We start from the raw sequence: 26,813 nt of genomic DNA on the forward strand, positions 1-26,813 counted from the left end.
TCATATATAACAATTGAAATATTCAAATAATAAAATTATAATTGAAAAAATTAATTATAAAAATTGAAATAAAAAAGTTTTTTTTTTTGTTTTTTTTAAAAAGTACAATTTAAATTTATTTAATTTATTTGAACGGAGCGAATTATTTTATTTTAAAAATTTATTATTATTATTATATTCTTTAATGGATTATATCGAACGCAATCCGGATCGACTAATTTAATGACGTAAGGATGGTCGATGACAGCGCTTCTTGGCGGTTAATTTCAGAACTAGAAATAGTCTCTTGCCGTTTCCGTTCAGGTGGTCGAGGTAGTCCAACTTTCGCCTTTTTTAAGTTTTGTTTTTGTTTTTTCTTCCCACACCAACAAACTATAAATTTATTGGATTAATATAGAAATTAACTAGTGTATTATAAATGTATGAGTGTAATATTAAGCCTCGGAAGTGCTGAGGTAAGTGTCGTAGATTAAAGTGTTACTCGAGTCAAGGACATATCAACATCTGGATAATCGACGTCATTAAAATTTTCAAAATTATTATATACAGAATAATATAAGATTATTATACGAAAAAAAAACAAACGGGAAATAATATATAAGAAATAGATTTTAATATAATTAACATAGTATTAAGTTACAATGTTGATTTCTTAATGTATATTTTCATCCCTAATCAATCCTCTGATTGAACATAATTAAATCATACAACAGTTGACATAAATCTGGAGGAAGTTGCTTAAATTTACATTAAAATATTTAAATTTATGCACATTATTATTATCATCATTAACTTTATGCAGTAATCAATTTTTGTAGTTTTTTTTTATTTAAATTTAAATAGGTAAGATTCTAACTTTGAATAATACCCTAGTGCTCCCCAGGGGGCGTTTTACTGTTATTTCAGAGTTAGATTCTTCTATTTAAGTAATTGGAAGAAGAAGAATTCAAATTTCAGAAAAATTTTAATATTTAATACTTAATTTCCTAAATAAATAAATATCTCGTATTCAGATTTTGATGTTTTCGTTATTGGTGGCCAGTCTGGACTTAGAACAGCGATTAATGTATAAAATAGAAAATCATTGCTTATTTTATTTGTACTTTTGTTCGTTTAATTATTCATAATACGAAAAGAGATTTAAATTTATTGTTTATTCAAGTTAAACAGATTTCAGTTTGTTTCATGTTTAAAGTAACTTGAAGTAGGCAAAATTATGTTTTACAAAAAGAAAATTATATTTTTTAATGTAAATTTATTCTTTTAATACTGAATTATCAGACGTCTCGTAATTCAGATTTAAATAGAAATTTTTACCGTGAATTAATTTTGTGTTCTTCATTACCTATTTCTATAATAATTACTTTTTAGGTTACAGTTAAAGTTAGATGTTCTAGCTTTAACCATAAAAAATCACATAAGTTATAACTTATCTGATTTTTATAACTAGTTTTTATTCTCTTCTCTAACCGCACTTAACTAATACCCACACTACCACACAAAAAAACCTTTAAAAATTCAGCCTTTTAATTCACTTATTTGATTTTTATTGCCTAGATCAGGGCTCACCAAACTTTTTTCACAGCAGGCCAGATAACTGAATGACTAGTGTGGTCACATAACCATTTTGTTCAATACAGTACACTGAATACACAAAAAATAAAGACAACCGACATATTTATTTACCAATACACAAACACAATTGCTGTAGCGAGCTTGTAATTGCTTTTCTTAGAAATTTCATTACAGGTACTCACACAAAAAGTGCTCTGATATCCAAAGTCACAAAAAATTGCCAAATTTTTTATTTCACTGATTTTCCTAAATATTATATTATTGTGAGATACAAAAACCAGATTGGACTGCTTCTAGCATTTTTACTTACACTTGTTTTAATTTTTTCTACGTAGTGAGTTTATCTATAAACTATGATATTTCCATATAAATGATTATATTTTACCTCATTTGTGGCTCAGTGCAGCGGTGGGCTGTAGTTTGGTGACCCTTGGCCTAGATGTTCTAGCTTTAGTTATGATATAATTTAAGATAAGTTGAAGCTATAGCGATTTGATTTTAGCTTCAGATATATTGAATTTTAAAAAGAGATCTTTCACATATTTTTAAATGCAGATTTAAAGTTCTGATTGATTATCATTATTCTATGTATACTGTATAAATTCTTAATTTGGGTAAATTTTCTCTCTTAATTTGCAAATTTTAAACATAAATGATTAAAAATTATATGATAATGGTATATACTTATATATATTTTTTTTTTATAAATGCATTCATTTATTTATAATTTTTTGAATAAATATTAATTACTTTCCTTAAAACAAGTTTACAAGATGTTCAATGTCATTTCAACTATTAAAAGATGAAAATATGTCACTTGATAATTTCTCTAACCTTAAATTGAATGCAAATTTTTGAATTATATTTTCATGATTTATAATAGTAATTTTAATTAAAATATTCTGTGTTGTTTGAAATTTCATAAAATTTTTTAATTGGAATACTTGATTTTGGTGAGGAAAAAATAGTATGTATGAATTTTTTTGTTATTTCAAAATGCTATTTTAATAAAATTGATTATAGTTATTTTATGATGTTTCTATTTAAGATAATATTTATTTTATCATACTTTGATATTTGGAAACTAATGGATATTATATACATATGTATACTTTTTATATCTATGACACTTTAATTTATTTATAATACAGTAATTTACTAATAATAATGAGTCTAATTAAATTTGTTCACTTTTTTTTTTGTATAGTTAATTACTATCTGTTTGACCGAATTATTTTACTCAGTCTTATATTTTAAATTCATCACATGTTACTGATACAGTATGTTTACAAACAAATGTTATTTTTATTAAGCATCTTTTAATCTAAGACAAATTTTAATTTCATTTAAAAATGTAATAGTTACTTTTTGTGTTTTCTTACTAGTGTTATAAGAGATATTTCATCTAAAAACATTTTTTATCAATATTCTGTATATGTTGTTATTAATTAATGCCAAACAATTGCCAGGAATCATTTGACGTTACTCTAAAAGTTGCCTTTATGGATTTTTACATTTGTTATTATCAATTATTTGGTTCTTTGGAAGTTACTGATTTGTTTACAATTGTCATGTAATTGTGTTCTTCTGAATAGGGCAATAAAATTTTGCCATATATAATAATCAGACTTAAATTTTTAAAAATTTTATATACATTGTCAATGTTTAAATTGATTTTTGAGTCTATGTAGCATTTAATTAACTGAATCCACATTTTTACTTAAAATTTATTGAACAGAAAAACTATAATGAATATAGGATTTTCATTTGTTGATTTCTGTCTTCTAGTTTAGTTAAGTAGTTTCTAAACTTTCAGTGCTGTTTTAGTTAAGTATATTATCTGACTGTCTGGTCTTTATCAGTTTTTAAAAAAAATGAAATAAAAAATAGTTAAGACTGGAATGAACTTTGAAATGTTACTTTTTGTGAATTACTTGATGATTATCTATTGAGATCAACAAATAATTAAAAAGTACAATTTTAATAGTTACCAAGGTAGCTTTTTTATATTGATCTTAATCAGTGCAAAATATTTCAAGGAATGCTGAGAAAGAAATAAAAATTGAAAAGTATTTGTTTTGAAAGTTGTTTATTGTTGTTGTTTAGAATTTATTTTATTTTTTTAAATTTCAGATATATATTTTGGCAATTTTTTAATGATATTTATGTTAGACATAGCCAGGCTTGCCATAAGCGGGCGTGCACTGCACGCATGCGGCACATCCAGGGGGCGGCAAATTGGTATTGCTGGCAAGCTCAGCGTAGGTAGTCGTAGTTAAACGCAGGTGGCATGATCGGTATTGCACACGGGTGCTCAAACAGCTAGCGGCGCTGCTGGACATATCCACAGTGTTACTTAATACCTATTGCAAACTTAGAGTGCGTGTAGTATGGACTGAATATGTCAGTTTTTGCCCTAAAAACTCGTTCAGAAATGAACTCATTTTTGAGATAAAGATCAGTAAAGAATGATAAAAAGTCTGATAACATTTCATAGCTTTATTTAATTTCTTAATGGCAAGTTGTTACATGAACAGTTCAAACTGGTGTCCAACAATATTGTAGACCTGGCATCTGGATTTCATGTTTTTATATACTCTCTCAAAAGTTACAAGTATGTCCTGGATGTGCTGTAGCTATGAGTTGTGCAATAAGATCTTTATTAAATTCTATAGGTGTGTCATAAACTAAACTCTTAAAGTAATTCCAATGGAGAAATCCAAAGGAGTCAAGTCAGACAATTGTGATGGCCATATCAGTGGTCGACCTCTACCAATCCTTCTCAATCTGTTCAGATTATTTTGGATAGCATGAGTAACTGATAATAACTGATAGGAACCAGTCTTATTTCTTTGATCTGGGAAATGGGAGATAATATTAATTGTAACAGCTACCTCAGGGAATCATATGGAAGTGAAATTCATAAATATATGTTAGATTAGACTTCAAAAGTCTTTAATAACAAGTCAGAAATAACTGTTTTATTGCAGTTAGGGTTTTTCATTTCTGTGTTCTTTGCTTGTCCTGGGATTTCAAGAGAAAAGTGATCTGTTTCCCAGGATCCTGGGAAATCTTGAGATATAATTAATTATTTTTTAAAATATAAAATAAATCTTGAAATCAAATGATATAATTATTTTTTATTTTTTAAGTAATTTAATACATCCTGCAATTTACAAAATAATAATATTAATAATGATGTGTAAAGTATGTATTAAAAATTACCTTTGAATTATGTAGAAATTTTCACAAATAGAAAAAATTTATTAAAGTTTGTTGGAAATTGCTTACAACAACAACAAACAAAAATGCATTTGAATTGAGTTGAAAATTTAAAGAAATGAACTTAAAAGGTAATTTTTGTTTTTAAATAAAACATAATACAAAACCTTATTGTAAATTTTTATAATAAGATTTTAAAAAGCAAAGATGGTTTATACTGTGATCACTCATCTAGTTCTTATTGTAGTAATGAAAAGTCCTGCTACTGAGAATGCCCTTTCCAATTCAGTTGATGTGGGTGGAATCGTCTTTAATGCATTTAAGAGAAGACAAATGTTATATGTTTTCTCACCTGTAGCCTTAAAGATTTCTAGTTCATTTTTGAGCTGCATTGCATTACTTCTTTTGCTGTCTAGTATTCTTGATTTGTGTACTTCGGCTGCTTTAATAGTGGCGTCAAGCTTATAGCTTGATAATTCGGCAGTTTGTTTGGCTTAAATAATCAGGTTTATGAAGAAAAACTTCATACTTGCATACTTCGTACTCATTTGTATCCATGTCCAATTTGCACAACCTGACATTTTGCAGTTATTGAAGCTACTGGGCATGGTTAAAAATTAAGACAGCATAAGCACAATTATTCCAGATATTACAGGTTAATCATCTTCTTGTAAGGATACTGGAAAATATACAAATGACTCACAAAATCCTTTGACTATCCAGTAAAATATTTAATTGAATTAATCTGTTCCACTATGGGATGACAGGTTTCAAAGAGAGTTTGTGTATGTTGGTTCCACAAAATGCTTTCTCAACAATTGTCTACGCAAACACAAATATGACATCGATTACAACAAAGACATCACCTCCCTATCCATATACCGGGCATAAGAGCTGACCTTTACAATGCCGAAATTATCAGACTCTCGTAACGCATAGAACACATCCGATCTCTAGAAACTCTTGAAATTTACAAAGCCGGATTACATACTAACTGCATCAATTCCAAGGATGCTATTAATATATCTCAAGCTTGGAAGTTCTGTTACGAAGGAGAAGACAACCACCACAGTTCTATTTAATGTACACTTCCGTCCCTTTATTTGTGTATATAATAATTATACTCTTTCGTTTATGCTAAGCATGCTGCATATGTTAGCAACACGTATGCATCCATGGCAACACATGCGCACAACGGTTTTATATGCAAGATTGGAAACGTTCAAAGTTTTTAAATCGTAGCACATAACTGTTCTTAGAATCTCAATATTTGTAAACCTGATGAAGACCGAATACTTAGGTCAAAAACGTTTGTTAGTTCAATTAAATATTTTACTGGATAGTCAAAGGTTTTGTTAGTCATTTAGATATTACAGGTTCTGACAAGTAAAGAATTTTCAGAGTCCTGCCACAAATAAGCTACATATTGATTATTGATCATTTGTGACATGCCATAATAAGAAAAAAATTTAAAAAACTAATAAGTAGGTTTAAAATTAATAAATACAAATATATTCAGACAGTTTATGAGTTAATTATACTTTCTATTTGCAAAATTTCCTCAACCTTAGCACAAAATAAGTAAAACACAAACTTTTAAGAAATTTGCTGGATTTCTCGGGTTAAAAAACTGCCAGGATCCCATTAGAGAAACCCTAATTAAAGTACAATATTTAATACCAAAAAAAAAATTCAAGTGGTTTTGGACTTCTTCAGTCCATCCTCATTAAAATTAAGAACTGTGCAAATTTATGCATTGTTAGAATATAAATTTCTATATATACAATAAATAAATATTATATATTTATATGAAACTAATAAAGAAAAATAAAAATAAAATATAAGATAATTAAAAGGCTTTTATATAACATAGCTTCAAATATTCAAAATATTTAATGTTGGGAAATTGCTTGCATTTTGTTGAAAACACTTCATATCTGTTTATACCAGCAATGTATTATTTTTTACTGATGTTTTCAGATGTGTTAACACCCATCTTTACATTGGCTGTCATTGCTTAAATTCAAAAAAAAAACAAGAACACTTCCTAAAAAGTTTAAATGTAATGTCCAGCTGACATATCACAAATTCTAAAAAGAACACATTAAAAAAGTTTGAACATTTAAATATGTTAAAAATTTGAAATATGATTTTTTTTCTTTTTTTAATATTTTGTTAAACATAAGAACTTATATAATAAAATTAATAAAATATTTAATAGCGCTGGAAATTTAAATTAAAATAGTTCCAAAAAAATTTTAAAGTAAGAGGAAAACTTTTAATCTGTTCCAACTGTAGGAGTGATGAATACATTCAATCAACCCTTATAACAAGAAAGGAATTATTTATTCTCAGTTTCATTATACAACTGTAAGTTACCTATCATATGCATTTTGCCAAAGTAATAATGTTTCAGCCTCTTCATTGATACAATTCAATCTCCTACAGTCAGAATAGATTGAGAGTTTTCCTTGTATTTTAAAAGTTTTTTGAACTACTTTAATTTTAAAATAAGAACTTATGCTTTAAGTAACCTGTAAACATTAATGGTGTGGCTACAAATTTAATTAATTAACCTCATCATTTAAATATCCAAACTTGGAATTTATTGAGAAACCAAACTTTTCTGATAGATTTTTTATTGAGAACCCTTTGATTTCCCCAAAAAAATTATCAGGAAAGTTGCACAGAAATAAATTTCCTAGACATACCTTTAAAATTAAAGGAAGGGAACTTACCACCAATATTTTTGTCAAATCAACCTTCCAACCATTATATATCCCACTTATATCTGAAAACCCTTTTAAATATAAAATATCCATCTTTCAAGCATTTATTTATTAGAAAAGTATATTCTCATTATCCAGCATCCTAGACATTATTCAAGAATTTGCAAGAATAAGGAACATAGCTAAAATTCATGAATTCCCTGCAGGTGTCATCAACAATATGATATCTTATAGAAATCTCTCATCTAGTTCAGCATCTCTGCAATTTAATAAAGCTTTCAGAAATAAGATATAATACATCTTTCTAAACATATATCAGTTTAATCAGTAAGATAAGATACATTATATTCAAAAGAAATCCAACATTATATCAACTCATTAGAAATAATAAGAACAATATTAACAATTAGTTAGGTAGAAATTTATTCTGTTCTTTTTATATAAAGAGACATTTTAGTTGGGAAAATCAACTACATAGGCAGAAGTTTGAGGCTATTATAGAACAGAATAAAACATCATCAATATGATCATGCTAACAGCTTTCGTATCCTAACAGGATAATATGGCTTTATGGGACAAAGCATCCATCATTAAAGTTGGCCCAATTGTTAAACATGGAAATCATCAAAACTTTTAAAAATGGATTTAAAGATACCTGCATACCTCATAAATCATAGACACAACACACACTGTCTAATTTGGGGTCCTCCAGGTGAGAACGTCTAGACACTCACCTTAACATTCTCTCAATAATAATGTAAAAGATGTATTTTTTTTTTTTAATCAATTGTATGTATCCAGTTGTGATAACAAGAGTGTTGTTTGCTTATTCCTGTTGGACTGACATTCTCAGCAAGGAATTTACAAATAACATTTCAACTTAACAGTCATAACTGTTGATTAGAAATATACATCTCCTGTCTGATTTAAACAATGATGGTCTTAAGATCAGCAAACATCTTATTCAAAGTTGATTTAATATATATATTGATCTTTTCCACTGCATAATCTGGTCTCTTTGATCCAAAAATCAAAAAATTTAAAAATTTTGTTTCTTTAACATCTGATTGTGATTAAAATTATATGACTTCACAGTAATGACAGTAATAAATTTGGTGTTTATTTACACGTGCAGGACAATTTCATCATAAGTTTATAATTGTCCTGTTTTTTTTTTGTTGTATATTTGTTATATTTTTGTTATATTTACATATCAAGTGACTTATCAAGGTTATTTATCAAGTAACTTTTACATTTATTTTTTTTTTATTTGCGTATTTACAATTTATTAATGTTGTTTTGTTATTTTTGAATTGAAATTTATTTGGTATCATGACTTTAATGCTTGTAATTACATTTTAAAATATATATTAAAATCTGAGGATGATGAGTATAGCTGAAAATATTTGTTTTATTAAAATCTTTGTTGGATTTTAAAGGTTTAGCTTTATGTATTAAAATTTTTTCATTTAGTAAGGGTTGATTGAAAGTTTTGTTCAAGGGATGTATAGCCCGTTAGGTTCATTCCATTTAGAAGAAATCTCCAGGTAATTTATTTCATTGATGAACTAGGTTAAAGATGTCTGACGGAAGTCAGTTGGCTGATGCATAAAAACATCTGATAAAGCCTCTATCACATCTTAATCCAGTTTGAATCATTGTGTCTTTTCAAGGATTTTCTAGAGGACTGAAGATGTAAAAATCATGCAGTGAGAAATTGGACTGTATGGCAGGTGCTCCAAAGTCTCTATAAAAGTGTCAACTTCTGCTTGATGACATTGGGAACATGAGGATGCACATTGTCATGATCTTCACAGGAGGTTGACTTTGGGCAGACATTCACCCCCATACACTTTTATCATTTTGTGATAAATGTCCACTAGTTTCATTTCATGGACAAAAACAGGACAACAGCACATTGGTTTGATTTGGATACATTTGATAGCAATGATGTGATTAATGTATGTATCACATGTCCTTACAGTTCTGAGTACAGTGAATATCTTACTAATTGCATGGATACTGAGCATGGCTTGTATTGATCACTTTGCCTTTCGTTTTCGTTGACCCATCCTGTATGTGATTGCAGCACTATGAAACTTTTTGATCATCCCTTATATTTTATTATAGTAACAGACAAATAAATATGTAAATGGAGAAAAATTATTGAAGTGAAACAAAATCTTTTTCAAAATATATTCAAATAGTTTGAATAAAATTGTATTTAATTTAATTATTTAATTCATCAGTATAAAGTTCATTGTTTTTTTTATAATTCTAATACCTTCTAGACAAATATATAGTTAGAAGTAAGAGATTCCGTATAATAAATTAATGACATTGAAGCCAGTAATAACTCTGACAGATTAGATTAAATTTTTAGATAATTTATATGCTTTTAACCATTTGAAGGGTAAAGATTAAAATTAAAGTCAGTGAAACCAGTTATGCATAAAATGACTGTCTATTTTTATTTCCAACAGCAACCTGAATGTCATTGAAATTTTTAGATTTATTAAACAAAAAATGTATGCATACTTCCTTCTGCTGTCTAAAATAGTGTTTTTTTATACATTATTTTTAATGAAGTGATATATTTCCCATTACATATATGAAAGTACTGGAAAACTTCTCATATTATACTGTATTTGGGAGTAACTGAAGAAAACACAGCTCAAAGAACGATAATATCATTTTTTAAGGTGGTTTTTTTTTTCTTTTAAATCCAAAAAATTCCAGAAATTGTAGGAAATTTCTTGAATTTTGTTTGTAATCTATTTTAAAAGTTAAAGAAAATTATACAAATTAGCAGTATTAATTATTTTAAAAAAATTTCAATTTATTTCAGTTTTAAAAATCATATATAATTTAAACACCGATTTAGATCATTAATATTGAAAATAAAGAAAAAATTATTCAAAATTATATTTGAATTTAAATTGCTGCTTTTTCAGAATTTTGTGTCAGAAGCACTGGTTCATTTTGATGCAGTTCACTAAAATTTTGAATAGATATCTCATGTAGTTTTAACAGAGGTTCATTGTATGGACAAAATATTAACATAAATATTTCTTTTTTATTTTCTATTAATAATTTTTTCTACAAGTAAGAAAAGAGATATTGTAATCTAGCATAATATACACATAGCCTAAATTTTAAAAATTATTTTCTATTTCAATATGTTCAATGTTACTAAATGACTTAAAAAGACTTATTTGTAAACTGTTATTAATTTGTTTACATTGCTTTTAAAAATTGTTTTAGAAAAGAATGACTTTGAAAGGTTATTCAAAATATTAAATCAAATAAGAAAAAGTATTGTTATTATTTTAAATATGTAATAGTTAACATCTTAAGAGTGATTTTATCTAAACAGCTGAATTACAAATATGCTTTTCTATTCTTGATTTAATTATTTAAATTTACAATGAATTAATGTTATAGACCTACATTAATTTTACTTTTAAATCACGTGAAACGACGACAATGCTTATAATATAATTTTGTAAATAATTTTACAGCATTACTATAAGTTCATAATTTATTAATAGGGCCTAAATGATAACTTAGCATGGATGCTTTGTTTGTATTTTCCAAAAGTTTTCTTTTGTAATATAATTTTAAAAATGATGCAAATAAACAATTATCTATTTTTTATTTGAAAAATAAAAAAAGGTAAAATTTACTAAACTAATTAATAACATTTAAAAAATAGCAACTTGGTGTTGTAATATGTTTATAATAATTATTTTAACAATGGTTTAATATATGTATTATTATTATTATAAGTGAAAAGTAATTAAAATTAACTGTACGTTTAGAATGCTAAGATTTTGGTTATTTATTTAGAACAATTTATAAATTTTTAAATTAAAAATGAATTGTCATATGATGATTCATTTTTACAGTTGAGACAAAAATAAAATAAATAATATTTAATTGATCAAATACCTTCATCACAATTAAAAGTCAAAATTTCTTTAGGAGAAAATATGTTTTAATGAATTTATAAGGATATAATGTTTCAAAAAATTAAATTTTGATACCAACCATTTATTTATGTGATATGTCATACATATTGGGGTTTATACAAAAACCGGTTTTCGAATTTTCACTCCCCAAAATGGAAATAAGGAATGTTTACAATGTTTATTTTAAAACTTTTTAATTTATTTAATATTTATAAAATTTCAGAAATATAACCAAAAAAGAATCGATAAACATCTACACAAAACAAAAAAGAAAACAAAGGAAATGCTAGATTATCACATTAAACTCTAAAATTTACTCCATAGAAAACCAAAGAAAAACGAATAACAATGAATGCCTACAAAATATTATTTTATTTCTTATTTTTCCTAAGAAAATATGATTTTACAATGCAAAGAATGTCTATAGATCTATTGCTCAACCATGTCCTTATTTTGCACACAAAATTGCTAGAAATAGGAAAAACTCTCTCACTTGTTACTGAGCTCGGTTTAATCATCTTTAAAGCATTAAATAATAAATCAAAATTTTTCGTTATTCTGTTTGTACCCTCTAATACTAAAAACTTCTTTTTTGGTGTCTTAGGACTGGACGAAGTCACTTCAGGTTCTTAGAGATATTTTTGTATTGATTTTTCCATAGCATTTTTTAAAGCTATGAGTTAATTTTCTTCTTTGCCACTTTTTCATCATTGCAGTTATCTTCTATAGAATAATTTGAATATAATCTCAATAATATTTGTCCAGATAACTTAATGATATCAGATTTTGCAGCTAGTGGAAGAAATACACTAGACAACTTTGTCCGAACGTTCTGTGGATTTTATAAATAAAGAAGTGTTACTAATTCCATTTGTCTTCTCTCTTGAATTCGTATCTCCACAGCCTCTACAGCATGTAACAACTTGGAAGTAATTTCAGTTTTCAAATTTTTCAATTCACATAACAGAAATTCAAATATGCTTTCACTTGTTAATAAATAGGATGACAAGATGCAAACTTTGTCATCCTAAGGCATCAGCTACTAAATGTATTGGTCCTTAAGCTCTAAGAAGCTCTACAATTTTACAATACTCTGCATCGTTTCACATGTGAGAAGTACTGATGTCATTCAAAGCTGAAACAAGGCATTCTTTTAAGTGTACAAATTTTTCTATCGTTTTTCCATAGTTGAAAGATTTCTCCCTATTGTAGGGAGAATTTGATGCTGTTTAGGCTTAGGGGAATTTTATTGTTTTTGTATTAGTTTTATGAAACTTAGTATTCAACAATATTTCCGTTTTATGTTAGAGATGATTTTGTGTCAAAATGTTGATGTATTTAATCAAATAATTAATTAATTTATATGTTTAAGTCTAGGCTCAAAAACCGGTTTTTTAGTTGGGAAACCTTGGTTTTCAAATTATATAAATTTCTTCAAAAAACCGGCAAACCCTAATATATATACTGATTATTATTAATAAATATTAAATACCTGAAAGACGTAACATCCTACATTAATAATAAACTGATTGAATAATAAAAAGTTTTTTCTGATTTATCTAAGCAATAAAGCTCCTGAATTCAGGGCCATTGTAAACATATTATACTAAATTTTATAATAATAAATTGTTATAGCCTAAAGTGCAAATACATACCAACATAAAACTTGCTTTAAAACTTATAGTTAGGATAAACTACATTTTTTAGTTTTCTTACATAGTTTCTTAACTACATATTCTGCAATTAATTTCTATACAATGAAATACCAACGATTGCCTTAAAAATTGGGCTATAAATTGGCTAATTAAATTAATAAATTTCTATACACACATGATACTAAGCATAGGGTCCTGAGAAATTTATGAAGAAGTTTTTGCGAATTGCAGACAGGATTCTGGGAAAGGTGTTTAACCTGCCTTGAGTCAACCCTGCTAAAATTTGAAATAACATGCCGTTTGGAACTGTGCTGCTCATTGATAATATATTGTAGAATTGATAATTTTTTGTGCAATTGCTTCACACTGGTTTCTTCTGAAATTACAAAAACTTTTAGGAAAATTTGAATATTTTTGTAATATGAATGAGTATATTTGCAGAATCTTTAAGGTTTGTGGTTAGTACTGGATATAAAAATGAATTAAAAGTTAGTGAAATCCAAGTAGCATTATGATTATCAATATGATTTAAATTTACATTAAATATAAGGTGAAACAACTTTAAATGTAAAGAAATAAAGGTACAAGATAAAATTTTATAATTTGTAGAAATTTTTATTTATGGATTAATTTGAAAGATTTTTGTGTTAATTAAAGAATAATACAATAATTTTAAAATTTAGGAATTTCAATATACATATTAATTAATTGTTTTTATTTATTTTAGAGTTCAAAATAAAAGACAAAGCCAAAATGTAAAATAGTGTAAGAATAAATTTTTTATTTCAATTATTAAATGTAATTATATACTGTATCAACATTAAATCCTGATTTCTTTTCTAGAAATATTCTTTTGAAAGTCATTGTACTTAGTATTAGTGACTATGAAATTATACTTGACCATATAAAATTTGCTCTATCATTTCAGTTCTAAAATTATGTCTTGTTTTATATAAAAATTTTCAATTGAAAGTCAATTAAAGTGTATTCAAAATTATTAAAGAAACTCTAAAACTAATATATTGAATATCAAACATACTAGTAAAGAATTTAGTAATTCTATGGCAATACAAATGAACTGGGTCTAATTGTAATAAAAAAGTCCACAAAACTTTTGTATCTCCAGTTGTAAAATTTTTTATTAGCGATTAACATTTTCAATCTTAAACAGATCTTCTTCAGGTCTGAATACACAACCAAATTAGAATTTAGGCATGAAAATCTGTACTGCATGAACCTCAAACATATAAAACCAAATTTTCTTACTGATTTCAAATATAAATAAAATATTTCAGACTGAATATTTAACAGAAAATTAAACAAAACTATATTATATAATTGTCTTCATTTTCTTCTTTAGTTTTGAAATTATCAATAGTAAGTTTAAGGAATCAAATATTTGTAAATTAGATTGAGTATACTTATTTAAGTATACTTAATTTAATTAATTTTGTCTTTGAAAGTAAATTTTAAATTAATACAGTCAAACCTGTTTTTATGCGGGGGATAGGGACCGCATTAAAAAAAATCTCACGAAACTTCACGAATGGCTGTAAATAATAGTTTTCGCAACACAATAAAAAAAATAATTTTTTTATGCGGTCAACAGGGACCGCATAAAAAAAAGTCTCACATAGAAAATAACTCAAAACCGTACGAAATAGAATTTATTGACAACAGATGTCAGCACTTGACTGCATCGTCTGGTCTATCGTCTGTTTTACATATTTTTGTCCAGGTGGTGTTTTGTTGACTTAAAAAGTAAATTATTTCATTTTTCGCATATTCATGCAATAATATTACTATAATAAGTGCATTTATGCTATAATAAGTTTATTTAGCTATAATAAGTCAATGTGAGACATGACGAATCGCACGAGACTAGTCGCCAACTATACCGCACAAATAAAAACTCGCACAAAAAAAAACCGCACAAATTAAAAATTCGCATTAAAAAAATCGCACAAATAAAAATCGCACGTAAAAAGAGCGCATAAAAACAGGTTTGACTGTATTTTGGGATTTTTTATAATTGTTTAAATATGATGCATAGATTATTTTTACAAGTATTTAATTATTTTATAACTATATTTTTATCAATTATTTTTTAACTATATTTTTATTTTAAATCGTAATTATTTAATTTTAAAAGTTTTATTTTATTTATTTAGTTCATTTTTGAAATTTAATTACAATACTGGAACTAGATGCTTCATTATGTCTTGGAATAATATGGCTCTCCCAAGGATATTAGCAGCAGTTGATGATTTTGCCTTTGATAATAGGGCAAGAAACAACAATAACAATAATAATCAGAATCCTATATTAAATGCAAGAGATCGTTTATTTCATGCAATGTTTGTTCGAGTATCTTTAGCCTATGCTAGAGCATTTCCACCATCTTTCCGAAAAACATTTGAAATTATAATTCTAGTAAAGGTAAGCTTATTTATGTATTTAATAATTAATTTTAGAACATATTCATTGAAAAAATCTATCAAAAAATATAATTAAAATTTAATTATCAATTATTGAATTAAATTGATAAATAATTTCATTGTTGAATTATATAATTATAATCATTTTATGTCAGCTAAATTTTAAAATATAGTCATACCTAGCCTTTTAATAATGTTTATTAATCTATTCAAAAGGTTTATCTTTGTATACTTTTTATTTGACTTTTTTAATAAAAATCATTAAATTTTAAACTTTATTTAAATTCTTAAATAAAATAATACTATAAGCACTCAAATAGCTACACTATGGGTCTTATTTTTCAGTCCATTTTGAGTGTGGGTTTATTCAAGCCTGTAGGGCTGTTCAAATCTGAGTTTATTTTTTTAAAATCACTTTTTGTATGTGTTGGTGTGAATGGCAGCAGCAATCATTACAGGAAAATCAAAAAAATATTTCTAAAAAAGTAACACAGATGACAACAAATGTGACACAATAATTGCGTAAATTATTGTGTCACAGTTTCTTGTCATTTGTGTTATATTTTTAGAAATATTTTTTGTAATTTACACAATTACTGTTTTAAATAATTTGTTTATAGTAAGTTGTAGCTTAAAAAATGTGATTTGAATAGATCCATATGTGGGTTTGTTTTTTTTAAATGTGACTGGGATGTGGGTTTATATGAACATGTGGGTCTAGTCAATTACAGTATATATGGTACGTCTTGTTTTATTAAAGTAATTTCAAAATATAAATATTTTATATTTGAAAAAGCTGACTAAAACTTAGTTGGAGATATTAAAAAGTTATTAACTAATATAATTTTTATTACATGCATATATGTTTATATAAACCTATAAATATCATTAAGATTAGTTAACACATCACTCAATAAGTCTCCGGTCTAACTAAGAAAAACAATTTTTTTTTTAGAAATTCAACTTTATTCATCAACATACTCTTCTTCACGAGTGATACATTCATTCCAACGCTCCTTTAATTTTTCGATGCTTTTTTGTAGAACGATTTGTCTTTGCTCTCAAAATAGGCCTCAGTTTCAGCAATCACTTCTTCATTTGAACCAAATTTCTTTCCCTGGAGCATCTTTTTAATGTCTACAAAAAGCCAGTAGTCGCTGGGGGCCAGATCTGGAGAGTACGGTGGGTGAGGAAGCAATTCGAAGTGTAATTCATTCAATTTAACCATCATTTTTATTGATTTGTGACATGGGGTATTGTCTTGGTGGAACAGCACTTTTTTCTTTTGCATGTGAGGGCTTTTTTTTTTTATTTCTACACTCAAGCAATCCAATAGTGCCATGTAATATTCACTATTGATAGTTTTACCTTTCTCAAGATAGTCGATGAACAAAATACCATGCACATCCCAAAATACGGATGCCATAACCTTGCCCGCTGACTTTTGAGTTTTTGGTCGCTTTGGACGACTTTCACTGGCTGCTGTCCACTCAGGTGATGATCTTTTTGATTCAGGTTTGTAATAATGGATCCATGTTTCATCCATTGTCACATACCGATGCAAGAAATCCTTTTCATCTCGCTTGAACAGCTCCAAACAGCGCTCTGAATCATTGACGTGTTTTTGTTTTTAGTCCGGTGTGAGAAAACGCGGCACTCACTTCGAAAGCAACTTACACATGCTCAAATTTTCATGTAAAATTGTAAAAACACTACCTTCTGTTATCTTTAAGGTGTCAGCTATCTCACGCAACTTTGCTTTACGGTCTTTCAAAACTATTTTATGAACTTTTTTTATGTTTTCCGGAACAACTGCCAATTTTGGGCGACCAGAGTGTTCAGCATCATCAGTGTTTGTCTGACTGCACTTAAATTCAGTATACCAGTCAATAACAATTGATTTTCCTGGTGCAGAGTCTCCATAGTGCTTATCAAGCCACTGTTTGGCTTCAACAGTATTTTTCCCCATTAAAAAACAATGTTTAATCAGCACACAAAATTCTCTTTTATCCATTGTTTTGAAAATTAAAAAACTGGGGTCACTAAAACCAATGTAACTTGTAAAATAATTGTCAGAATATCACAAAATTTTGACATGTATCGTTTGAAGGTTGGTACTATCCAGAAATCATATGGGTCTGTCAACCGTGTTGCCAGATCAGTGTCAGACCGGAGACTTATTGAGTGATGTGTTATGTACATGGGCCAGATTTATATGAATTTCAAATTGCAATATATGCATATGCATATGCATGTAAAAATGCCAGATATACTGTATGTATTGCTATATATATGTTAAAAGTGTCAGTAATATATATAACAATTTGTAGGTTGAAATGCATATGTACTTTACTTCTGTCTGCAAACAAATCTTACTAATGTCTATTAGGTCATTCTTTTTAGGTGAGAGGAGATAAACATGTTTCAATAGATGGCACAAGGGATTGAAAAGTTTACAAGATGTGTAAGGATGACTAGGTTAACCTATCTTATATTACATCACTGGTTTAAAGTAGTTATATCTTTGTTTATAGCACTGGAAAAATAATATTATAAAGCACTCAGCAAATCATTATAGATATACGTACTTAACACCTTACTCTTGCCGAGAAAAAATATATTTATTTGCAACAAACAAACGTTTTCAGCCTGATTCACAGGCCATCTTCAGGCTTGGAATACATTTGAAATTAAAATTCCATCCATGGAATACAAAAATTCAAATTCAAAATTAAATAAGGTACAAACAAAATAAAATATTGAATAACTAACATAAAGCAAAAAATAACAAAAAATATATAAAAATGTAACAAAAGAATACGTAAGCATTAATAAATGCAAATTTCTAAGACATACAATAAAACCACTATATTGATTGGTTAGAGCCCTTATTAAATGAGCACTGGAAAAATGCATAAATGCTCATATTAAGTTATTAACTAATTATAGATTTAGTATTGAAGTTTATGATAATGTTTCATTTCCAAATGATGTGAAGAACTCTATTAACTCTAACTCTATTAAAGTTAGTTTTAGTACAAATAGAATTTCTATTTGTATTAAAACTTCTATCAGTTGATGTTTTGGCTTGTTTTGATGCTTCATGTTGTGCTGAAGTAAAGATGTTTCAGTATGCTGAGGTACTTGAAACCATTTTTTAGCAGGAATGATTTGTGGCATACATTATAATTAAGAATTTTTCCATTTGTTTTAAATGTCTAGAATCCAAACTACTGTACATATTTTTTAGTAATTCAACATTATTTTTTGCTGTTTTATCCCTTATTCTTGGTCGAATTAAACTTGACATAATGTAATCTTTTTTGTGCATGTTCCATATGCAGAAGTTTGACTACATAACAAGAAATGATCTTTCTTATATTTAATTAAACATTATATTTACAGAATTTTTTTGAAAGATTTAATGTTATTAAATTAATAAATATTTACAATAATTTTAATTAAGTTCATTCAAACTGTTTTGAAAATTTGAAAAAGAAAGATTTCTATGGCAATGCAAAATGTGCTCATCTGTGAAACTTTAAAAGAATGTGAGTTAAATGGTTCAAATTTAAAACATTTGAATATTATGTGATCATCTATAATTGGATGGTAGAGTGATATTTCTCACATGAATTGTACATGAACAAAATATTCACTGTACAGATAGCAGAAATGGACTGTAGATAATTTGAAAAAATAGCACTTGCAATCATGCAAACAAGCTATAAAGTTTATAAAACACTTATACACTTAAAGTAAATACAGTAGAGTCTCGTACAACGCAGGGGATTTGTTATGTATTATAGAAATTGCGTTATTGAAACCTGCATTATCACATGATTTATGAAAGTTTAAACCTTGGCCTATAAGTTGAAAAAAACATAAATAACATATATTAACATAAACATAAATTGAAAGTTTAAACCTTGGCCTATAAGTTGAAAAAAAACATATACCTCTGATTGACAAAATTCAAGGGTTGTTGCTTGCTTTATTTGCACGTTGTACGGGACTCTACTGTATTTAAAATCTTAGCCAACGGTATTTAATTTTTAAAAAATATAAAAACATTGTGAATATCATTGCTTTCTTTCCATCATTTACATCAGTGACAGTCCTGTTATAAGAATTCTGTTTTGGACTGTTGCTGGTGTAAACAATAGAAAGAAAGCAAAGATAGTTGCAATGTTTAGTTCCTAAAATGGTCAAATCTGCAAAATATGCAGTAAAAATCACACATACATATTTTAAAAGTATTTTTAAAAATGCATATAAAATATGTAGTATCAGAAAACCTTAATTTGATTTAATTGGATCCAAATCATGCTTATATCAAGGTTTCAATAATGAAGCATTTAAGGAAAAAACAAACACTTTCATATGCATACAAACAAATCTGGTCCTTGGTACATAACTTATATACATTAAAATATAGAATAATAAAATATAATAAAAATATAGTTTTGTTCTGCATAAGAGAAGAAAATTAAAATTGAATATTATCGTTATTAAAATTAATTAATAACATTGATAATTATTTATATAATAATATTTTCTAATTTGAAATAAAATAATAATAATATCACTTTTATGCAGGCTTTATTATCTCTTCTGGTGCTAGGATATATTCATACTTGTTTTATTAGAACGCCAATAAATTGCTTGGATCATCTATATCAAGATTGGCCACGTGGTGGTATTCTCCGGGTAAAAATAGTTCATAATGGAAATAAATATTCATCTGAAAAAATGATTATTAACGAACAAGATACGCAAATAGAAGATAAACTTGATTTAACATCGTCGGATTTAAATCATTATAAGTCGTTAAACATTGAAATAGATGAAAAAAATTCAAATACTGATGTAAATAACAAACAGTATTCACATAGTGAAATATCAAAACTACAAGAACAATTTCCACAGTCTGAAGAAGATCTTAGTTTAGAACAAACAGAAAATTCTACAATTGATAGTAAGGAAGAACTTTTATACTCCTTTGAGGAAAATTACCAACAACCTCTGAAATATTCTGTGTCAGAATTTGAAAAATTAGCCAGAACAGGTAAGTTTAGTCAAAAAAAAGATATATTGAATTGTTGTAAACATAGAGTTGTTACAATAAAATTATTTTCAATTTAATATTTCATTGAATTTTTGAAAGTTTACTTGAAAGATCTTTTTATTATTGAAATGTTTATATTGATCATTGTAGTTTTTTTACATGATTCCTGTGTTACATGATACTTCTGTGCTTTCTGTCTATCTTGAATTTTGGGCAACACTTATTGACGAGACTATGTCTTGTTTATAAAATTTTGCTGCTGACAACAGCTGGACACCTTAGAAGTAGGACAGTGAAGGAGTACAAATTAAGAGTTGCAATTTGCATAGAGTATTTGGTGCCGAAATCATGCACACATAAAAAAAACCAGACTTGTAGGTAGTCAGGGGACTGAGAACCAAGTCAAAATAAAATACAAAATGGTGACAGTGTTTCTACAAACAGGCACTAGTGAGAGATTTATGCATGCATTGTTTGTTGGGAATTTTGACAAATGTGTGACACACGTGTTATGCATGTATTCTCTTGTGCCATCCTGTGAAACAACGAGAGCAACATTGGGACAATTGGGTACAAATGTCTTCCCACTTACTGTAGCCAAGAACAGGCCCGGGACAATGCAATCCATCGTAACCAATGAAGCTCGCCGTAATCTACGCCAGGACCGCAAGTAATGTTTTACCTATGTAAGATATTCCAGAGATTAAAAAAACTTCTGAAAAGTTTGAAAAATTAAAATCTGGTAAATAAAATCACTTAAAATTATTGTGATTTGTAAAACAATAAATGTTTTAAAAAAATTAAAAGAATTAAAAATAAGTTTAAAAAAAGGAGGTTAAAACCAACAAATAAATAATTACCTGCATAAATTATTTGATTTAATAGATATTTATAGATAAAATTAAATAAATAAAAAGGATAAAAGATAAAAATATTTTCAAAAAGTTTTTTTAAATTAAAAATAAAATCAATTATAAAAGTTATAGAATGTGTATATAAACCACTGATTGACTTTTTCTACACTTTTAATAAAGTAAGTAAAGTCAATATATTGGATGGAAGTGCTAAATAGTGGTTTACTTTAATGGACTTTTCTGATTAGATTAATGCATGTTGCCAGATTTCACTTAAAATAAAACCATCATTTAAATTTATTTTAAAATCTCTTGGAACTTTTATAACTTTTTAAATGTTTATGCCATTTTTTAAATAGTATTTGAATACTTTAGTAAAATCTGACAATTGGCTTTAACACAGTGGACAGTGATGGCAGAATTTGTATAATTATATTTTATTTTACGAATATGTTCTTTCAGCCTGTTTTTCAGTTGTTTTACTGTTTCTCCAACATAATAGAAAGGCAGTTAACAACTGCAAGAAAATTTATATATTACATTATTGGTTAATAAATCTATATCTTTTTTATTTTTTGTATTATCAAAATTATTATTTAACTTTAATTATTGTATTGTGTAGATGACTAAATGCTAAAGCAATACCAAGTGGTCTGAAAAGTTTTTGAACGTTTTTGAATAAATTATGTACATATGAAACTTCAATATAAATTAGTTCTTTGGTATTAATTTGTTTATTCATTGTGAAATTGTTAAGCAAGTTGTTAATTAGTTGTTTAGAATAACCATTTAAATTTAAAATATTGCAGATTTCTATTATTTCTTCTGTTTGTTTCCCACAGTCACTAGTTCTCATTTTAATTTTTCTTATGTACAGTATATATTAAAAATATTCTTTTTCATATACATCAGAGCTCCAGAGTATTAGTTTATAATGTTCTTAATATTATAAGGTTTCATTATTTACTAAATTTCAGAGAACCAAGTTTTATAAAAGTAGGTATGTCTAGAAAGTTTATTTGATTATTATATTCAGATGTATATTATTTGTACAGTCAAAAATTTGTGGGCTAGTTAAAAGAGTCATAAATGATTAAACTATCATCAATGTATCTATTATTCTATTATAAAATAATATCCTTTAAGGTTATAAATAAAGTTGTACACTGTGTTTGTACATAAATCAACTATTTTTGGTCCAATACAAGAGCCTATAAAGACACCGTCTAAACCAACAACTTGACACCTAAATGTGAATTTTAGCATATTATGAACAAATAAAATTTAATGTTCAAACGTTTTCGACTGTCTTTCAGAGGCCCTCATCAGGAATGAATACACGAAACACAAAAAACAGCTCTATCCTTTATCTTTTGAAAAGTTTTCATTGTCTCTGAAACAATTATCATTAAAAACAAACATCACAAGATTGATGAGCCACTCTTCACAATTTAAATTCCAAAGGAAGTCAATAATAATTGTTTTTTGGATTGTTAGATATAAAAAATATGTACCCAAATTTATTCTAAGTATTTATTCCATAAGATAATTTAATGCTTTTAGTATTTTTATATTTTTAATGCATACTAGTATCTGTCTGTAATAATTTTAATGTAAAATCTACCATTTATACTTCTGATAAACAGCACTGAGTTCAGCATTAACGTAAATTCTTCTTTTTACTGCAAGCACTTTCGACGAAATTACGTTCGTCGTCTTCAGGCGAATAAGGAAGGAACAAATTTGAAAGTGGCACGTGCCGAACGTTCCAAACCGATAACGGAAAATTTTCATTGGCGAATTTTTAAAAATAATATATTCTTTTAGCGTTCGGTAACTTCGCCGGTTCGAAGGAGATTTTAAATCGGCGCGCTGATGGCGCATGCGCTGAAAAGCTTACAGCGCTAATGCGCCATCAGCCGCGCCGACAGTCACAAATTTAGCGCGTGTGCTTTTCAGCGCATGCGCCATCAGTCGCGCCGATTTAAAACCTCCTTCGAACCGGCGAAGTTACCGAACGCTAAAAGAATATATTATTTTTAAAAATTCGCCAATGAAAATTTTCCGTTATCGGTTTGGAACGTTCGGCACGTGCCACTTTCAAATTTGTTCCTTCCTTATTCGCCTGAAGACGACGAACGTAATTTCGTCAAAAGTGCTTGCAGTAAAAAGAAGAATTTACGTGCTGAACTCAGTGCTGTTTATCAGAAGTATATACAACTTTGGCGTGAGTTTACTTTCTATATTTTTTCTAAAATCTACCATTTTAAATGAAATTGCATTTTAAAATTTCTTTTATGAAATACTTGTTAAATAGGAAATATTGAAATTGATATATTGAGAAAGAAAATACACTGTCTGACAGAGAAAGTGACACACCATGAAGGAAAGCTCAAAAACAGACAACATTGCACTCACAGATAGGTAAGTAAGTGCTGTATGCAAACATATGATTTACTGTTTGCATAAATACAAGGCTCCAGTGGCTGAATATACAGGATGATCAATAGGGAGTAAGGCTTCCATTTTGAATGATACCTTGTTGAACTCAATGTGGTGTTGATTCATTGAGGGTTCACTTAATATCCTAAGGTATTGTGGATCATGTGGTGTTGATCTGAATCCACAAATCACCTTTGTTTCATAGAGTTGGAAGGGTATTCACCCAATGTTCAGACATGTCCCACATATTCTTGATTGGAGAGATTGGGGATTATGCCTGCCAAAGAAGCAGTTACAAACCTTGCAAAGCATTCTGACTGATATGAGCTATTATATATGTTGTCAGGTGTTACCCTGTTGGGAAAGTGCATTTGGGGATGACTTGTACATACGGTAATGCCACAGGCCATAGCAACACCTGTACACAGTGACATGTCATCAATGTGCATGTAATGCATATTAGAAGTGAGTGGCTATTGATGCTGATAGTACCCCAAACCACAACTCCATATTGATGACACTCAAAAATGGCAGAGGGATCTTTCATGATGGCTACATTGCCTTTAGACTCTCATGTGGCAATTGTCATTAATGAGACAGAAATGTGATTCATCACTGAACACCACACTGTTCCATTTGGCATCCCACACAGTTCTGGTATGATACTATTATGAGCAGTGATGACATTGGTTTACTGTTAAGGGTAGATGTTGCAAAGGACAGCTGGACATCAAACCTGTCACATCCAATTGGTGTGATATCATCCATGTCAATGTTGGAGTATCCAAAGTTCCTTGTATAGCCTGCAATAGTGGACCCATAGCCCATTCTGGACTATGGGTCCATTACAGCATGGCATTGGATATGTTAATCTGTGCACTTAGACATCCATTTCTGTACTTTGGTCTTCCTACAACATTGCACTTTTCCTTCCTGGGAGCAGTGCCTCCAAATGTGACTGACATTGGTGGCATCATGTTTCATTTCTTCTGCAATGTGGTACAAGGACCAACTTGTAGTACAAAGGCCCATGATGAGACCTCTCGTGAATTCCTGTTAGACAAAATTGAGTACAATAACACCACAAAGGTATTAGCACTCCTTGCTTCTTTGCCAGACACAATATCAGCAAAACAACTCATTTTTCAATATCATGATGATATTTCAGCTAATGGCTTTATGTGCTGGTTATCTCCTTATATTATCCATGCCTTTCATGTGATTGGCCTCGAAATGCAATTATTTGCATAACTCACATAGCATAACCCTGCAATTTGCATGGCATTGTGTTCACATCTTTATGGTATGGCATTTTCTGTCAGGCAGTGCATTTAAAATAATAATTAAAAAGGAAAAAGATTAAATTTATTATTTATTTCTCATTTGATTTTACTTCAATAGATAATTTATATTAAATTATCTATTGATTAATATAATGAAATAATCATTAAAAATTTCAGTAGAATTTTACCTACGTGCACCATCATGGTGGTAGTTGCAATTCATTCTTCCAACGGACTCCTCCCGGAGGGGAGCACCAGAAGGCTGCCAATTGTATAACGTCACTAGTTATTCATTCATGGTAGTTCTTGTACACACATATCAATAACTAGTGACATTAAACAATCAGCACGAACAGTCATGACCGCTGCCATGACAGTGCACGTAGGTAAAATTTTATCAAAATTTCATTTCTAAATTAAATAAAAATAATAAAGTTAAGGTGTTGATTAAAATTGTTTTATCAATTTTTGGTTAATGTGAGCCTAGGTATACAAAATGGCGGCGCTTCCGGTCGCCATCTTGTTTGCACACGCAAATGTGCAAACAAGCTGGCGACCATCAACAATAACATAAACGTGCCTATATTTAATCTTTTTTAAAACTAAAACATTTTTAAAACGTAAATTTGCTACTTACTTTTTCCCCTGCTTTTGGTTACTTTTCCTACTCTTGGACCAGAAACGAAAAATTAAAAAGTCATCATACTACCTATAAATTCAATTGAAGCATGGACGAAGTGAATTACGAGATTCTATACATCAGTGGTTCGAACAAAATTTGCCTGTATTGTACATAAATTTTACTCCTCTTAAAAACTGCAGTCTTACGATTCACATCTCTCGACTTTTCATCTACGATAGGCAGCGTCTCCATAGAGGTTGGCACCTGCGATCCACTGCCACCTAGCCTTCCATGTGTCATTCACGTTGTCTTTCGTGTTGGAAATCACTATTACATATACTTGGTTATGACAAATTTAACACGTTTAACACACATTTGCACACTTTTAAACACATTTAACACATTTACACACTATAAATGCACATTTAAAACACGTTTAAACACATTTAGCTCACATTTGCACACTTTTAAACACGTTTAACACACATTTGCACACTTTTAAACACATTTACACACTTTAAACGCAAATTTGAACCACATATAAATTTTTACAAAATTTTTACTTCACACAATGTTAACACACCTTTAATACACTTTTATGACATTTAACACGCTTTAAACACATTAATGACATGTTTATCATGTTAATTACCATTGACAAACTTTCCTCCTCAATAACTTTAGACTTCGAGTAAATTGTACAAACTTTGAAAAAAACACAGACACTTTTAAAAAATTAACAACGTACATAATCCGTCTACATCGTAACCAAAATTCGGAAATTCACATTATTCCTCATGTTTCCTGAACGGAATTTTTTGATGGATATTTGCATACGAAGGCATCATTACTATCAGTGCCATCTACATTTCTTTTCTAAAAACACTTGCCATCGAGGTTACCGGAAGCGCGACCATTTTGTATACCTAGGCTCACATTAACCGAATTTTCATT

The 26,813-nt window shown here is 28.2% G+C and overlaps 1 protein-coding gene, 1 long non-coding RNA gene and 1 pseudogene across 3 annotated transcripts in view; 2 read left to right on the forward strand and 1 right to left on the reverse strand.

The window, feature by feature from the left end:
• Positions 1-222: 222 nt before the first annotated feature.
• The window catches only part of LOC136984849 (membralin-like), a 98,685-nt gene continuing 72,094 nt past the window's right edge, over positions 223-26,813 (forward strand). The window contains exons 1-4 of one of the 2 annotated variants that reach the window (XM_067281990.1): positions 223-312; positions 13,880-13,917; positions 15,324-15,591; positions 20,190-20,658. In XM_067281990.1, coding sequence (XP_067138091.1) covers positions 15,370-15,591; positions 20,190-20,658 — 691 coding nt within the window. In that variant the 5' untranslated portion in view covers positions 223-312; positions 13,880-13,917; positions 15,324-15,369. The other variant, XM_067281991.1, reaches the window with a different exon arrangement.
• On the reverse strand, positions 16,556-17,604 carry LOC136984850 (uncharacterized; annotated as a pseudogene).
• Positions 19,399-19,616, forward strand: LOC136984852 (uncharacterized). Its single transcript, XR_010882253.1, has 2 exons — positions 19,399-19,462; positions 19,532-19,616. It is a non-coding gene; the product is annotated as an uncharacterized lncRNA (long non-coding RNA).

The sequence above is a fragment of the Centruroides vittatus genome, unplaced genomic scaffold (assembly GCF_030686945.1).
Source record: "Centruroides vittatus isolate TY-2023 unplaced genomic scaffold, ASM3068694v2 contig_934, whole genome shotgun sequence".
Taxonomy (NCBI): Eukaryota; Metazoa; Arthropoda; class Arachnida; order Scorpiones; family Buthidae; genus Centruroides; species Centruroides vittatus.